Genomic DNA, 16,918 nt, shown 5'->3' with positions numbered 1-16,918 from the left:
GAAAGGTAGAATTTATAGATTGTGTGCTCCAACAGTTTAGGGCTTAATATGCCACTGTATCAGATGATGACAGAAGCAAATTTTTCAACAGTAATTGACAATTCAACAGATAGTTTTGGGCATATTTGCTTATTTTTTTAAGAAATTTTTAGGCAGCTTATTGTTTTGTAATTTTTAGTACCAAATAGTGGACAAAACCAATGATTATTAGTCATATGACTGAGTGTTTTTAAATGATCAGATGAAAAGATTTTATTTTTAGCAACAGGGAAACACCATTTCTAAAATCAAGAATTAAAGAAGAGATTTACCTGTTAAAGCTTACTGTTTAAAAAGTGTGTACCCTCATTGTGCATGATAAATGTACCATCTCCCACAAATATTGTGAGAATTGAATAAAGAGTAGGTTATTAGAGGACTTTTGTCCTGATTTGGAATATTTTACTTATAAATTTAAGTAATTTTTAGTCAATTAAAATGTATTATGCTAGGTTATGATGAGCTACAGTGTCCATGTAGAACCAGTAATATCAAAATACCTCTGATCTATTTCAAATATTTTAAACAGAATTCACATTAAACTTGAAAAATACTATATTGAAGTCTAATGATGAAGAAGGGAGCCATAGTGGTTTAATGGTAAGAAATTGTGATATCAACCCAAAGGTACATGGTTCGAACCCACAAGCTGTTGTGTAAGAGAAGGGTAGGCACTCTCTTTTTGTGTAATTTACTGCCTCTGAGAATCTGACAGAGGGTCAGTTATGTGTAGGTTCTAATTCTATGGTACATAATAACAATGATGGAAAAGTCTAATTCTCCAAGAGTTATAAATAATACTAATTTCTAAGAAAGTCTACTACTGTAAGGATGTATTTATTAAGGTCAGGAGCTATTGAGAAACTAAATTTAGTGAGTTTTTTTCACTAATAAAGATGTACTCCCACTGCTGTTAATATCCTGGGTGATAACTACTTTGTCTATTTTGCTTTAATAGTATCATTTCTCTGTTCCATAAAAGTGAAAGTGAAGGAAACAGATTGATTAGGAATTACCACATGATTACTTTGTAAAGGTTGCCAATGAAGTCTTTAGGACACTCATTCTGGATGCTGGTCGACCCTACCCATCACATCTCCATAGAGTCTAGAGTCCATGATGAAGTTGCAGTGGTTCCATGTGCTCCTGAAAGGTTGACATATTCAGCTCTATCACAAACCTCTCCTCTGCTCAAAAAATACTATTCTAAACAAGTGTTAGTTCTAAGACTTTGAGCTTCTACAATTTTTCCTCTTGACAGTTTGAGAACTAAAATTGGATTCTATTTTTGAGGTGCTTCTTTGTTACTCTATGTTTGCTGCTACCAACATACTCTGTTCTCAACTCTCAGAAAATTCCACAATGGATATTTGACAGAATTCAAAACATACTACTATTCTGTTCTCATTAAGCGTTGATCGATAGAGGAGTGCTTCATCAATCAGGACAATAGACGAGCAGAATAGAGATAATGGATGCAAAGGGAAAGTGTGTGTTTAAAGAGATATAGGAAGTTGGAGAAGCCAAGGAATGATGCAAGGACAAGTCCCAGAAGTCCACTATAGGGATTCAGACCCACAGAGAGCAAGACCTGGAACAGTGGCATTACTAGTGTTGGCATCATCCAGTGTGGTAGCTCATTGTGCAATCCCCTCTCCTCACCTATAGGCCTCCTACAATATTAGATCAGACAGAAGCCTTAGTAGTATTTGTTATTAATTTTAAAGGGAGTTGTATTTTGCTTAAATGTAATATTTCTTAGATTATACAAATACTAACAACAAATAGCTTTGTAAAATCTTTCGATTTTGAACTACATTATAATAACTAAGCGGAAGCATTTTTAATAAAAATTATCTTTTTCCTTTAATTATTAAATTTTTTAAAAAAGTGATTTACATAGATGTACAAGTACTGTTTATCACAATACTGTACCTGAAATTCCGGAAAAATGTGGCAAAGATAAATGGCTCTGAAAATACCAATAGTAATGAAAAGAATAGAGCAGGAGGATAGAACCACATGATTTGAAGCACCATTGCCATTGTCTAATAATGACAGCTTTGACCAGAGTACATTGTTAAAAATGTAGGTTACCGGAGAGTCTTAGCCTTGTAGATGTTTATGTGAGCTAACTAAACTACAGGGATATTTTTGTAAAATAATTAATGTACGGCTGTTGCATCTCTATACAAACATTTTCTAACCAGTCATTTTTATGTCACCCTCACTGACAGTGTCACCTGATTCTGTCTACATCCTCAGGACTGCTTAGGGACTCAACTGGTCTGGTGGCCCTATTGAATAGAATGTGGCTTGTTTCAGCCTTTTGCAGCTTCTTAAACCTATCTTGCTTCTATGCCTAGTGGGTAGGGAGTTGTACTGCCAGCCCTAAGGCAAATGGTTTGAATCCACCAGGTGTGCTATGTGAGAAAAGATAGGCAATCTATTATCATGCAATGTACAGCCTCAGAAAACTCCTGGTGGGTCAGCTATGTGTTGGTTTTGACATGATGGCAAGGTGGCTTTTTTTGGAAACCTTTCCAGCCAGCATTTAACTCTGATGGCTTAATGATAAGGAGTTGTGCTGGCAACTCAAAAGCATGCGGTTCAAATCCACCAGCTGCTCCATGTGAGAAAAATGGGCAATCTCCTCCTATGAGATTTATAGCTTCTGAAAACCTCCTATTGGGTTAGTTCTGAGTCTGTTCCAACTAGATGGTGGTGGTGGTGGTGTTGTTATGTGCCGTCCCTATGTACAACAACAGCCCTAAACTCTGCTCTGCCCTGTGCCAGTTGCACTGTCTCCCATATACCCATCTCAATTACCCCAGTACATAACAAAAACAATAAACAAAGTTCACAAGATTGCTGATGAGTCATAGTTGACTCAGTGACTCCTAACAACAATAGTCTAATTAGTATGTTGTCAGGAGAAGGCAGTCCTTGGAAAAAGACTTCAAGCTGGGAAAGGTGAGGGTTAACAAGAGAGGAAAACCTTCAACAAGATGGGTTGACCCAGTGATTTTAACAAGGGGCTGGAGCATGTTGGAGATCAGGATGATGGCACAGATAAGCCATGGGGCTGACTCAGTGGCACCTAAAAAGAAATAATAACTTGAAGGAGAGATAATGTCATATTGGTGTCATATGCACTCTTAACCCAATCATTCTTTTTTTAAGGGGGGGGGGAGAGTTGATAAGATGGATGGATTCTGCCAAGAGAACTCTCTGAAAAATTAAAGACTATGTTCTTTAATTTTTATATAACTTATGGTGTGAGAATTAAATATATAAAATAGTTTTATGTTATCTTTTTAAATTTTTTTTTTAAGAGAAACAACCCAAAAAACATTAACACCTGCCAGAATGCCTCTCACAAAAGTGTTTGGGAAATATGTATTGAATCAATGTGAATTTCTAAGGGCAGAATTGTGTCTCCTCCACCTTCCTTGGTATCCTCAAGATACCACACTTAGACGTTTAATAAGTGAGCAGATGTGAAATTGAGCAGATTCATGGCAAGCATTTGCTCACAGCCACAGTCATGGAAAAGTAGAAAAAAAGGCTAGGAGAAATGCTCTCCAGTAACTGTACATTTGAGAAGTGATGCTGATGTAGACAAGAACTTACACTTAAGATGGAAGCTGGAAAGTAGGAGGAATTTAATAGCCACCCTCACCCAGTTTTACTGAGTGTTTTATTTCCAGCCAGGAAAAATTCGTCTCTGTGACATAAATTTTTCTTAAGTAAAGCCTAAAATATTTCAGAAAGTAATATGTAATATGAAAAAAATTAAAGACATGAAGAAATTTTACATTTTTCTATTTTCTTTCTATTTTAATAAAAATAGTGGATTCTGGCAATATTTTTAATAGCCTGAACAATTGTTCAAGTTTAATTAAAGTGATACCTCTCAAGTTTAGAAGCATGAACTGTTGGGACTATATTGGGATTGAAGATTTTCAACTGCTTTAATGTTTTGAAAAGCAGCCCTGAAGATGATGTGACCAGGAATTTAGTGGTCTGAAATTCCTTCTCAAAGAGGCTTGCCTTCATCAGACACAGATAAAACCATCCTCATTGAGTCTACTCAGACTCAGAACAACATAAATCTTGTTCCTTACAGTCTTTGCTGTGCTTAAACCCCTTCCTTCCATTACATTGTCAACCAATCCTGTCGAGGGCCTTCCTTTTCCACTCTACTATTCCAAGCATGATGTCTTTTTCCAAGGACTGAACTTTCTTGATAACACATTTGAAGCATGTGAAGTAAAATCTCACCATTCTTGCCTCTAAAATGTATGCTGGCTGCACTTCCTCCAAAACAGGTTTGTCCGTATATTTCTCTATCACTGGAGATAAAGGACATGGCCCATTTTACTTTATTGTTACACGTACTGCCATAAAGAGGTCTGATTGCTTAATGAATAGGCCCTCTCTCCCTCTCACCTTGCAGAGGATGGCCCAGCTCCTCCTGCCCCGTTTGATCACCGAATTGTGACAATCAAACAAGCAGCAGTCAACAGTTTTTACACTGTGAGCAGGACAGAAGTTTTGGGAGGGTAAGTAATGGGTAATTGTAATAAGAAGTGAACTTTTGAAGAGACAGATTCTGAGAATAGTGTAAATATTTGCCCATAATGGCCTGATAACTTGATGCATTAAAATAAACCATTTAAGAGAGTTGGGGAATTTTTTTAACACTCCCACAGATGCCAGAAGATTGATGTGGTGACAGTGACTGAATTCCAAATTTATTACCTGCTTTATTTCCCAAATTTAACAGCTAAAAATGAGAGAAACCCAGTTAGTCACAGAAGATTGAGAAGTTGTCTAGTGCTTGGTTTAAACACATGGAACAAAACATGGAAATGAGTGAATACTGTGTATTTCTTAAGTTATCTTTTTAAAATCATTGTTGCTTGCTTTTTGGTTTTGGAATTATAATACCTACTCCATTCCTTACTATTATCCATTTCAGCTGATTAATCTCATCCTTTGAGAACTGGGAGCACTGACATTCAACTCCATCAGTGACTGAATTTATCTCTGGGAATGTCTTTTCTTTTATACTTTGGACACAATAGCTTGTGATATTTCGTTACTTAAATCCCAAATGGTGGAATTTCTAGCATCTGTATTTCTACATAAAATATGAAAGGGAGAAGAAAAAAACCCCAAAAAATCTCGTATAAATAAGTTGTCATTTAATTACTGACACAAAGAAAATATGCTTAGTGAATATAATACCTGGTTCAGCAACTGATCATTAAGACATGGCTGATATTTGTAAAGCCCCTTTCTCCACTGCTTAGTCATGAAACCACCTAGTTGTACTGAGAGAGAAAGGGGAGTCCCAAACATGGAAAACTACCATGAACATTCTACAGGCAACTTGTTTGTGTCTCCAGAGATTTCAATGACAAACTTGGATCAATTTCCTTAGAGGAGGTTATTTGCTCACAGCATCTATCCACTGCTGTCAAATCAGTTCTGACTCAGAGTGATCCTTCACTGGGTTTCTGATGCTGTAGAATTTTTACAGAAGGAAAGTCAGATCTTTTTCTAATTTCACCTACTCGAATCAAACTGCCACCCTCTCAGAAGCCTGATACATTGCATAGCATGTCACCAGGGCTCCTTTGGATACAGGTACATGTCTTTGTAATACTGCTTAAGGTTTATATTTTTCCTCTGTCAAGATTTTTCAAAGTTTCCTTAAAAACATTTTCCTACCAGCATGTAGCCCTTTGATTTCCTCAGCCATATGGTCCAAATGGCAAGACAGGTTGCAACAATCTCCTATTTTCAGTTTTTCTCAAAACAAACAGTAAGGTTCTCAAAACTCAGTAAGTAAATTCTCATTAGTGTTCATCAAGCAAGCCTATGGCTGATGGTCACCACGTGCACCGAGAAAGTATCAACCTGCACTGGGCTTTCCCTGTTAGAACCTATCTTATAAAGTTTGCCCAGGCTTAAACTCATACTGTACCATCAAAGACCTCATAATTGAGTGTGTCATTTTTCATTTTCACAAACACAAAAAATGACTACTGTCCTTTACTATATTTACTTATATGTGATTGTTGGGTTTCACTAGATAGAGTGGAAGCACTTGAAAGTTTGTATTCCCTGAGATACTGAAAATCTGACCTGGTGACAGACTAAAATATATTGTTGTTGTTGTTATTAAGTGCCTTCGAGTCATAGACTACTCATAGTTACCCTATTAACAAAAGACCTGAACACTCGTATAACTTTCATTGTTTCTCTAAGTTCATAGAGTTTCCAGAGGCAAGCTATTTCAGAAATGGTTGCCATTCCTGCTTCCAAACCTGTTCTAATCTGAGAGCTCCACCAAACACTGTCCACCATGGGTAACCATTATCACATTAGATACATCAGTGTCACAATGTTTAGCAGCACAGCAACCACAAGTTACCGCTGTACAGCAATGCACAGACCAGTGCTATGCCATTTAGGAGAATGTTTGACCAAAAACAATTAAAACCAGGCCTGAGGGCTGTAGATTAAAATCACCCACCTTTGGCTTGGTAGCATAAATTTTATCCACTAGGCCAACAGAGCTCTCTCTCTCTTATTCACAGCAATTCTGTGAACAACAAATCTAATCCCTGCCCTATCCTACACCATCCCACAATCCAAGACATGCTCAAGCCCATTGTTACAGTCACATATCCAAAATATATTAGTTTCAGTTTATTAACAGAGGAAAACTTACTGATTAGGAGAAATAGTACTACAAGGGAATAGAAATGATGGACTGGACCGGAAGGAATTCTGTTAAGTGTGTGGGAAGTTAAGTATTTTTTTTTTATACCTTTACACAAACAACATCCAAATATAGGTTAGGTTCAAAAATTATACAAGTTGATGGCAGAAAACTAATGTCACACAGTGCTTATTCTAAAAGGAAAACTGTTACATACTTGATTATACCTAATCAAGTTCTGTAAGCATGGCTAATAACCAGAAGGGTCAGTAAACCCAAGTGTTAATAATTAAAACAAGAAACTAGAAAAACAAATCTAATCAGAACTCAAGCTAACTTAGCATAACTTCAGCCGTTTGGGGGCAGTATGAACCATCAGAGAGGTACCACCTTTAGGCCAGCAGCATTATTCTCTCTTGACTGCATCACTAGAGCTCCCTCATTCATACACAAGACATTTCTGAATACTTTATGAATGTGATAAACAAGATTTTGTAAGCACGCAAACCCGTTAAATTATTGGTTTTCAGGCCCTGGGCCCTCTCCTAGGAGTTCTACATTATTAGGTTAAGAGAAGGACCCAGACAGAAGTCCACATTCCCAAAGCCCTGGCGACTGACAGCTCATGCTCAAACTCTCCCTTTCCTTCCAGGGGGCGCTTTGGCCAAGTTCACAAGTGTGAAGAGAAAGTCACAGGTCTGAAACTGGCAGCTAAAATTATTAAGACCAAAGGTTCTAAGGACAAGGTGAGGATGGAGATAATGGGGTTTTCCCTTTCTGTCTAGTGTCTATATTCTGAAAGCCCTTTCCTTCTCCTCAGGATGAAGTAAAGAATGAAATCAGCGTCATGAACCAGCTCGACCATGTGAACCTCATTCAACTCTATGATGCCTTTGAGTCTAAGAATGACATGGTCTTGGTCATGGAGTAGTAGGTGTCCCCTCTTTACCTCCCATCTCTGCCCCTCTTCTCTCACGTGCACACTACCAGCAGCCTCAGCTGTTCCACCTCAGAAGTACCTGGAGTTGTCTGGTGTATCATTTATTCTGATCTGTGAGAATGAAACAGTCTCTCTAACTCCAGAAAGGATATCATTGTTCATGAATATGAATTTACACTTGGAACTTTATTTACTAGAGGTAGCACTGAAAAGCAGATTTAGCATTGTATATAAGCTTTACAATCCACAATTTAAACTTAAATATTTTACTGGATGACATGAGGGAAATGATTTTTGAACCCTATTTCACCTTCAACCTAATCTAATGTAATGTTTGTTGTATCTTTATATCTGGATCACCATCTCTCATTGCCCACCGCACACACTGTGGTCGAGTCAAACTAACTCCTCACGCACCTTTGATTGAGTTTCAGAATCTATAAATTTCACAAGAGGAGATTACCATCTTTCTCCAGGTGGTGGTTTTGAACTGTGAGTAAGGTGCTGCCTTTGGGTTAGCAGCAAAACTATTCAGAAAGTTTTTGTTTTGTTTTTGTTTTTTAAAAATATATTTACACACACATACAAACTCACAGGGAGTTCTGGTGGCCTAATCCATAGAAAGTTGTGTTGCTGTTGAGTTGGGGCCGACTCATAGCTGACACTCCAGAGGGTTTCCAGAGGCAGTAAATTTCACAGGAGGAGACTGATCATTCTTCTGCAGAGCAGTCAGGGGACTCAAACCATGTGCCTTTATGGTTACAGCAAAATTTCTTACCAATAATCCACGAGAGCTCCTATGTGTGTGTATTTTATATATATAATATCTGGTTGCTCAGTTATTAGAAATGAGTATTCTGTGATTCAATCAATATAATGATTTAGTTCACATTTTCCATTTTGTATTTAGAATGATACAATAAGACATTTTAGATAATAAACTATCAGCATCAGCCTTTTATAAATTCATCATTGAATTAATCTGACAGTTCACGAGTTAGGGACTTTACTGTGTTTGCAATTTTCCTTCACTGTGCTGCTGCAGTTTTGAAATTGAAGGTCTAGAAGACCTGCTATGTCAGAAACCTTTAAGGAGGCAGTAAACAAAGTAGAGAGAGGAATGTGCACACATCTTCTGAAAGAGACCAGAAGAACAAGTAGTTAATGAAGACTCATATTAAGGGCTCCCCATCTCTCTCCTCTATAGTGTGAATGGAGGGGAGCTGTTTGACCGAATCATTGATGAGAACTACAATCTGACTGAGCTTGATACCATCCTGTTTATCAAGCAGATCTGTGAAGGGATTAAGTATATGCACCAAATGTATATCCTTCATCTGGACCTGAAGGTGAGTGTGTTCTGTTCCTTTCCTCTGTCAGTCCCTCTCCTCATGCTGGTCAGCAGGACATCAGGCATTAGGTACTAGTTGGGGCGTTGGTGCTGTCATTAGCTACTTACTCATGACTAGTAAAAATTTGGGTTCTTACCTACATCTCCCTACTCCCAACTTCTGTCATCCCTAACATTTCTGTTTCTAAAGGCCATTGTTACAGTTATTGTGTCAGTCCATTTTGTTGAAGGTCTTCCTTTCTCTTTCTGACCCTCCACCTTTCCCAGCAAGATAGGTGATAACACACCCAAAATATGTGAGACAGAGTTTCACCATCCTTGCCTCTACGGAGCATACTGGTTGCACTTTCTCTAAGACAGACTTGTTTGGTTTTTTGATTGTTCATGGTAGATTCCGTATTCTTTTCCGTATTCTACTCTACAATCCAAAACATTGATTTTTATTCTGTCATCCTTATTCACTGTCCAACTTTCAGGTGTACAGGAAGTAATTGAGAAGACCATAACAATTGAAACTCAATGGCACATAATCACAACAAGGATTACTATTCAGATTCTTATAATATACCTGGAGAATTTACATGGGGAGGGCTTCCCTAGAAGATTAAATTAGCAATGAAAACAGCAGCCCTGGGAGTACAATTAAGTGCTAGTCTGCTAACTGAAAATTAGGTGATTCAAACTTGTCTAGAAGCTTTACGGAAGATGTTGTTGTTGTTATGTACTGTTGAGTAAGAACCGACCTATAACTGATGACCTTCAGAAGGTCTTCAGCGGCTGCTAATTGCATGAAAGGGTAATTGTCCAACTTTCTTCTGTTGTGCAGCTGGTAGAGTTGAACTGTGTGTGTTTGAGTTTGCAGTGCAGCTTCTACCACTATACCACCAGATCTCCCTCTGTGGTCATTTGCCCATGCAAGGATTGCTGTTATTTTTGTTGTGCACCATTGAGTGAGAACAGACCCATAATTGACCTGTATGCCAGGCAGTAAATTTTCAGAGCCAGTATATTGCAAGGGAGGAAAGTGTCTATCTTTCCCCATGAAGCAGCTGGTAGATTTGAGCTGCCTGCCTTTGGGTTGGCAGCACAACTCCTTTCACTAAGCCACCAGAACCCCTGCAGAGATTATTGTTGTGCACCGCACTGTAGAGTCAGAACTAACCCACAGCTGACCCTCTGGTGGGTTTTCAGAGGCAGTTAATCACTTGGGAGGAGATTGCTTGTCTTTCTTCCACTGAGCAGCTGGTAGTCTCGAACTATATGCCTTTGGGATTGCAGCAGAGCTTCTTGCCACTAGGCCACCAGACCCCTTAGAAAACCCAATGAAGGACGTTTTCTTTGTCACATGGAGTCACCGTGAGTCAGAATTGGCTCAATGGTACCTAACAACAATAATCACAGCTACCCTGACAATCCAACTCACTCAGAATCTTTGTCACTGTCCTGAAGTCTGGGCTTTAGGAATTTATAAAGCACTGAGTTAAAACTGGTGGCAGAATGGAAATGAAGGCCGGCTAGAAGTGGGGTACTGGAATGCTCAAGAGCATAGAAGCTGTGGGATGGAGTTGGAACATCACATAGGGGGCAGTTCTGTGTCATTTATTGAGGACTTTATATCCACAATTTCAGTTACAGCTTTTGGATGAAAAGAATAAGCTGGGTGAGTCATCAAAGACTGGCCACTGTTTTCAGAAAGTTTCATTTAAAGGAAAACCAAAAACCCTGGAGTTGATTCTAATTCTTCGTAACGCTGCGTGTCAAAGTAGAACATTACTTCCTGAGGTTTTCAATGACTGATTTTTCAGAAATAGACTTGCAGGCTTATCATTTGAGGAGTGCCTACATGGATTTAAAATGATAACCTTTCAGTCACAGCCAATGTGCACTAACAATCTGTACCTGAGGATCTTCTTGGAAGGAAAAGGGCCAAACATAATCCTGGAAGCTCATTGAGTCAGAAATAATTCATAGCTCATCCTACATTGGGTTTCTGAGGTTTTAATCGCACAGGAGGAGATTTCTTCCCTGGATCCCCTGGTGGATTTGAACAACCAGAGAGCCTCAATCTTTGAGTTAGCAGTGACACTACCTACCAAACATCACCAGAACCCCCAACTAAATAGTGCTTGTGATTTAAAGTGTTCTCTTCTTAGGTTGTCTGTGCTTTGCAAGTGTTATTCAATGAAAATAACTTCATTTCAAGAATTAGAAACAAATAACTTTTTCTATCTCAAAGCTGCTTCTTCAGAGTTTGAAAATGTTTTCTAAATTCCACAATATTCTTTGATAATTGGACAATTAATATATGATTGACTCATTATTTAAATTTGAGACCAAATTTCCTACAGCACACCCACTTTTCTATAAATAGCTTGTTTTTCTATATTTTTTTAAAAAAACAGACAAATATAATAATGCCTGCTTAATAAGCCCATCTTTGGGAAAAAGATATCGTGCTGGGAAAAGTGGAGGGTCAGCGATAGAGAGGAAGACCTTCAGCAAGGTGGATTGACAGAATGACTGTAACAATAAACTGCACTCTATAAGAAATTTGAATTCAGATCTGTTGTTCATAGAATCATGATGACTTATAGTCAATTGAATGACACCTAACAACAACAGTTATACGCTGTTGATTTGCATTACTCAGCTTAAAACATTGAGTAAGTAAATATTGAACATTTGTTCCCAGAAGAAAAATACAGAGTTAGCTTCCTGTGAGCCTATGGTCACAGCACTTTTGTCAGCTAGTATACATCCACTGTTCTTATGGGGTCAGTATGACATACACAGTATGGTTACCATCAACATTTCACCTCAAGACTGCCAAATAGCAGGGTAAAGTTGTAGTGGAGACAAATGCTAAGGGAACACTTGGTCAAAGATTTTAGGCTTTGAGACCAAGCTCAGCAGAACTTAGGAACTTCCCAGAATCTTTATTCTTCAATGAGGACAGGAAGACTTCCTGTGTCATAATACTCTATCAACAAAGGACAAAGAGAAAACCTAGCCAGCATTCCAATTATACTGCATATTCAAAGTGACTATTTACCTGAATCAAACTTACAAATCTCAGAGAAAATACTTCTCCACAAAGAGAAAATGAATACTTAATAATTCTAGGAGACAGATTTTGAGTTGTCAGCTTAGACACCAGGAGAGAACTGAGCGACTTCCTTTCCTTCTTCCTTCATATGTGATAGTGACTGTATGATTGTGGCAGAGACACGCAAGGTGGTGCAAGCCCAGGAGAGGCCCCACAACTTTACTCACCACATAGTGGAGGGACAAAATACCCACAAAGACAAACCAACTACGAGGTCAAGGGACTGATGTATTTTTTTGAGCATCATTCTATTTTTACTTGTGGTTCAAGGACAATTTGAGTGAACTCTGGTTGTTTTCATTGCTAATGTGTCTTTTTCTCCTGCAGCCTGAGAATATCCTGTGTGTGAACCAAGATACTAAGCAAATAAAAATTATTGATTTTGGATTGGCCAGAAGGTATGTCTATGTGAACACTGGGATATGAATGGAGTAAAGGCATGCTTTGTTTCCCAAGATGGATCTTACACATCACTTGGTTCTTTACCCTCATTTAGAAGTAATTAGCAAAAAGTATGTCTGTCTTACATTGTGAAATTTGGGATTTGAATCTTTAAAACATTCTACAGTATATGGAAAAAGGAAATAGGAAAATTAAACCTAATAAGGTAAAGTGTACTAAACTTGCTGTTGTTATGTGCCTTCAAGTCACTTTCCACTCATAGTGACTCTGTAAAATAGCCCTAAAACCTGCTGTATCCAGTGCCAATCTTATTGTCTTTGACACACCTACCTCCAGTACCCTAGTCCCTGAATCCATTCATCTCATTGAGGGTCTTCCTTTCCTGCACTGTCCCTCCAACCTCCAAGCATGATGTCCTTCTCCAAGGACAGATCTTCCCTTGCAGTATGCCCAGACAAAGATTCAGATTCCTTGGCTCCAAGGAGCAACCTGCAGCCATTACGTTAGAATTAATAAGATTTTGTCTTAGTCTTTTTTTATGTTTATGTTTCTATGCAGATTTTTCTCCACACTTTCCTTCATTGACATTATGTTTCATATAAGCATTTCTATATATTGTATTTTATAAAATTAATCATCATTGGACTATGCCCACTATTACCCCATCTTTTCAGGTCCCTGCTGGATCTTTCCCATTTCCTTTATTCCCTCCCTCCACCCACCATATCGTTTGACCCTGTGATTTCTTTCTCCCATTCATCCTCACTTCTCTGCTTCCACTCTTTAGTCTTTTACATTTTTTTCCCATCTATACAGGGATTTCTTTTTAAAATCATTAATAATGTAAACTAGAATATAACAATTCCAACACATATGAACCTTTTAAAGGAACAAAATTTTTGTGGAATTCAGCCAATTAATGAGGCATCTGAAAGAAATGCAAGTTACTGTAGTGTTTGTGTATTCCTTAGTAGACTTATCTCAGTGCCAGTGCCTACCTCGGCTTCCCTTTGAATCTTTTTTTTTTTGTAATTCACATGTTCTAATTATTCTGATTGGCCTTTCTCACAAAAATTTCAGATCATTATGGTTTTAATGTATCAATTATAGCTCTTTAAATCTCTGAAACTTAAGTTTTTCACTTTGCTCTTTAAAATAAGTAATTTCCTTAAAGGTCTATTTATATCACTGTATGATTAAATTGTCTTATAGAATACATCTTTTTTAATTTTCAACTTTTTAAAAACTTCTCCATCCTTTCTCTTAAATTTTAGGTATAAACCCAGAGAGAAGCTGAGAGTGAACTTTGGCACACCGGAATTCCTGGCTCCTGAGGTTGTGAACTATGACTTTGTCTCCTTTCCTACTGATATGTGGAGTGTAGGAGTCATCACCTATATGCTGTAAGAGCTCTATCTCCACCTGACTGTAGTGCTCAAATCCAAATGTCCTGTGAGAGTTGGCCATTACATTAAAATCTCTAACTATAGTCTTTTAAGAACTATACCCATGCCTATCAACATAGTGAGGTTCCAAAGACCAGATTGTTATTGGGAAATTGGCATTGATCACATTAGAGAATGACATCATTATAGCACATCACAAAAAATAAGGATCATAATATCATTGCATAACTACCAAATGACTGAGAACCATGGCACAGCCCAAAATCATACATGTCCTTACATTACATGTTGCTCTCACTTTGTAACTTGGTGCTTGTTGCTGTCAGATATTGGTTGTCACTGTGGAAAATAGATAGATAGATTCTTCATTATTGTACAAAATGAAAATTTTTTTAAATATGAGAGCATTGATAAGTGAGGAATAAGTGTAAATAGCACTGTGGAAACAGCCAACTGTCCAACCACAGATTAGTGCACAAGCAAAATGTTGTAGCTCACACAACATTATCAACCATGCAAAGATATGAAGCCCTGAGCAGACCCTTTACCATCAAGTAGATTGTGACTCATAGTGACTTACAATACTGAATAGAATATCTAATTTAAGTTTATCCCCATACGTTTTCCAAGAATGAAATCTTTATAAAAGCAGACGACTACATCTTTTTTTCCTGTGGAGCAACTGGTGTATTCACACTGCCAACCTTTCAGTTAGCAGCTTGGCACTTTAACTACCTCCCTAAAGCTGTAACATGAATGAATTTTGAAAATCTTATGCTTAGAGGAAGAAATCAGACACAAATAAAGACTGTATGATCTAACTTGTATGAAATATCAAGAATAGGTAAATGCATAGAAGCCAAACGTGAGGAGGGGGAATAGAGTTGCAGCCTTAGGGGGCAAAGCTTCTATTTTCCAGTGGCTGTTGAGTAGACCTTGACTTATGGCAGCCCACACATGTCGGAGTACAACTCCACAGAGTTTTCAATAACTAAGACCTTTTGGGAGGAGATCCCAAGAGCTTTTTCCTCAAAATACTTGTGGTTGGAATTTTTAGCCATTTGTTTAGCAGCAAAGTACTTTAACCATTTGTGCCACCCAAGGAAGGATGTGAAGTTTCTTTTTTCCTCCCAGACTAAGATGGCCCTTGAGGGTTTCCAGGACTGTAATGTTCCTGAAAGCACACTGCTACATCTTTCTCTCACATAGCTAATAGGCTCAAACTTCTGATCTTTTAGATAATAACAATGTACTTTAACAACTGAGGCTCCTTTTGTTTCTTTTTGAGGAAAGAAAAATATTTGGAAATAGATAGTGATCATGACAGCACAACATGGTGAATGTAGTTAATGCCACACAATTACACTCTCAAATGTAGATAAAGGGCCCAATAGCTTTTGTATTTATTTAATACTACCACTACTACTACTACTACTACTACTACTACTACTACTGCTACTGCTACTACTAGCTTGGAAGCAGGAGTGGCATCCACTTCCATAATAGCTGGCCTCTGGAAACCCTATGAACCTGGAGAGAGGATGAAAGTTATACCGGTGTCCAGGTCTTTTGTTCATAGGGTCACTATGAATCGCCTCTGACTCGATGGCACTTAACAACAACAACAACAACAACAACAGTAACAACAACAGCATAGAGAGAGATCAGTTGGCCTAGTGGACAGAACGTCATGATCCCAAGCCAAAGGTGGGTGACTCTACTCCGTGGCCCTCAGGCCTGCCTTTACTTGTTTTTCGTGAAACATTCTTCTAGGTCGTGTAACCCTGGTGTGTCCACTTGCTGTACAGAGTACAGAGGAAACTTGTGGTTGCTGTGAAGCTGGACACTGTAACCCTGATGTGTCAAATGCGAAAATGGTTACCCACGGTGGACAGTATTTGGTGGAGCTCCCTGATTAAAACAAGCTTGGAAACAGGAGTGGCATCCACTTCCATAATAGCTTGCCTCTGGAAACCCTATGAACGTGGAGAAAGGAAGAAAGTTATACCGGTGTCCAGGTCTTTAGTTCAAAGTTTAGTTCAGAGTTGCCTCTGACTTGACAGCACTTAACAACAACAACAACAATAATTTTAAAATGGCTAGGTTCTGCTTCCTCATAAGTACAGAAAAATGAATTATGTCTTATAGACTGATCACTTTAAATTCTAGGGTAACATTTAGCACTCTTTGAAGAAGAGCTTCCTCCTAATTCCCTAAGGGAATTCTGCCCCCCTTCCCACCTCCTCGTGAAGGGGCACTCCTCGGTTTGCCATCTGTGTGTGTCAGTGTTTTCCTTGTGGGAGACAATGGCATTCCTTCTTCAGAATAAGCTTCTCCTTTGATGACTGTTCACTCCTGAGCTGGTTTGTCTCAGGGCTAGGGTGGGGAATAAGCAATTTCTTAGTTGTGATAATATGTTATAAAAGTGTGTGGACTTATTTGGAGGCTTTCCTTCTTTCACTTGTCAGCTCTAGAATCAGAAAAGCAGCTTAGCTTCTTCGCATGGTTGGAAATTTTCTAAATGCACATCTTCTGTCTTCTAGACTCAGTGGTCTGTCCCCTTTCCTGGGTGATAATGATGCTGAGACACTGAACAACATCCTGGCCTGTAGGTGGGACCTAGAGGATGAAGAATTTCAGGATATCTCAGAGGAAGCCCGGGAGTTCATTTCCAAGCTCTTGATAAAGGAAAAGAGGTAAGACAGGTTCCGTCTCTGCCTGGGAATGTCAAAGTAATTCAGCAGCATCAACAACCAATTGTGGTTAGAGGCAACTGAAGAAGACCGTATTGTTTGTGATGTTCAAAGTAGAGTTGCAAGTAGAACCAATGTGACACTTCTCACCCTAATTCCTGGTCTCCTGAGGTCAGAACTTTGGTTATTGAGTTTGTATGTTGTTGTTATGTGCCGTTGAGTCACTTGCAACTCATAGTGACCCT

At 38.5% G+C, this 16,918-nt stretch overlaps 1 protein-coding gene across 1 annotated transcript in view; it reads left to right on the top strand.

Annotated features, from left to right (window-relative positions):
• MYLK4 (myosin light chain kinase family, member 4) overlaps positions 1–16,918 on the top strand; it is a 138,979-nt gene that overhangs the window by 97,571 nt on the left and 24,490 nt on the right. The window contains exons 3-9 of the mRNA XM_006888749.1: positions 4,499–4,604; positions 7,428–7,521; positions 7,596–7,705; positions 8,923–9,064; positions 12,500–12,570; positions 13,849–13,977; positions 16,524–16,676. Coding sequence (XP_006888811.1) covers positions 4,499–4,604; positions 7,428–7,521; positions 7,596–7,705; positions 8,923–9,064; positions 12,500–12,570; positions 13,849–13,977; positions 16,524–16,676 — 805 coding nt within the window. The remainder of the gene's footprint in view (positions 1–4,498; positions 4,605–7,427; positions 7,522–7,595; positions 7,706–8,922; positions 9,065–12,499; positions 12,571–13,848; positions 13,978–16,523; positions 16,677–16,918) is intronic.

Source organism: Elephantulus edwardii, unplaced genomic scaffold (assembly GCF_000299155.1).
Source record: "Elephantulus edwardii isolate Elephantulus edwardi_28Jun2011 unplaced genomic scaffold, EleEdw1.0 scaffold00071, whole genome shotgun sequence".
NCBI lineage: Eukaryota > Metazoa > Chordata > Mammalia > Macroscelidea > Macroscelididae > Elephantulus > Elephantulus edwardii.
Note: the sequence above shows the minus strand (reverse complement) of the source record. Positions and strands in the feature narration are given on the sequence as shown.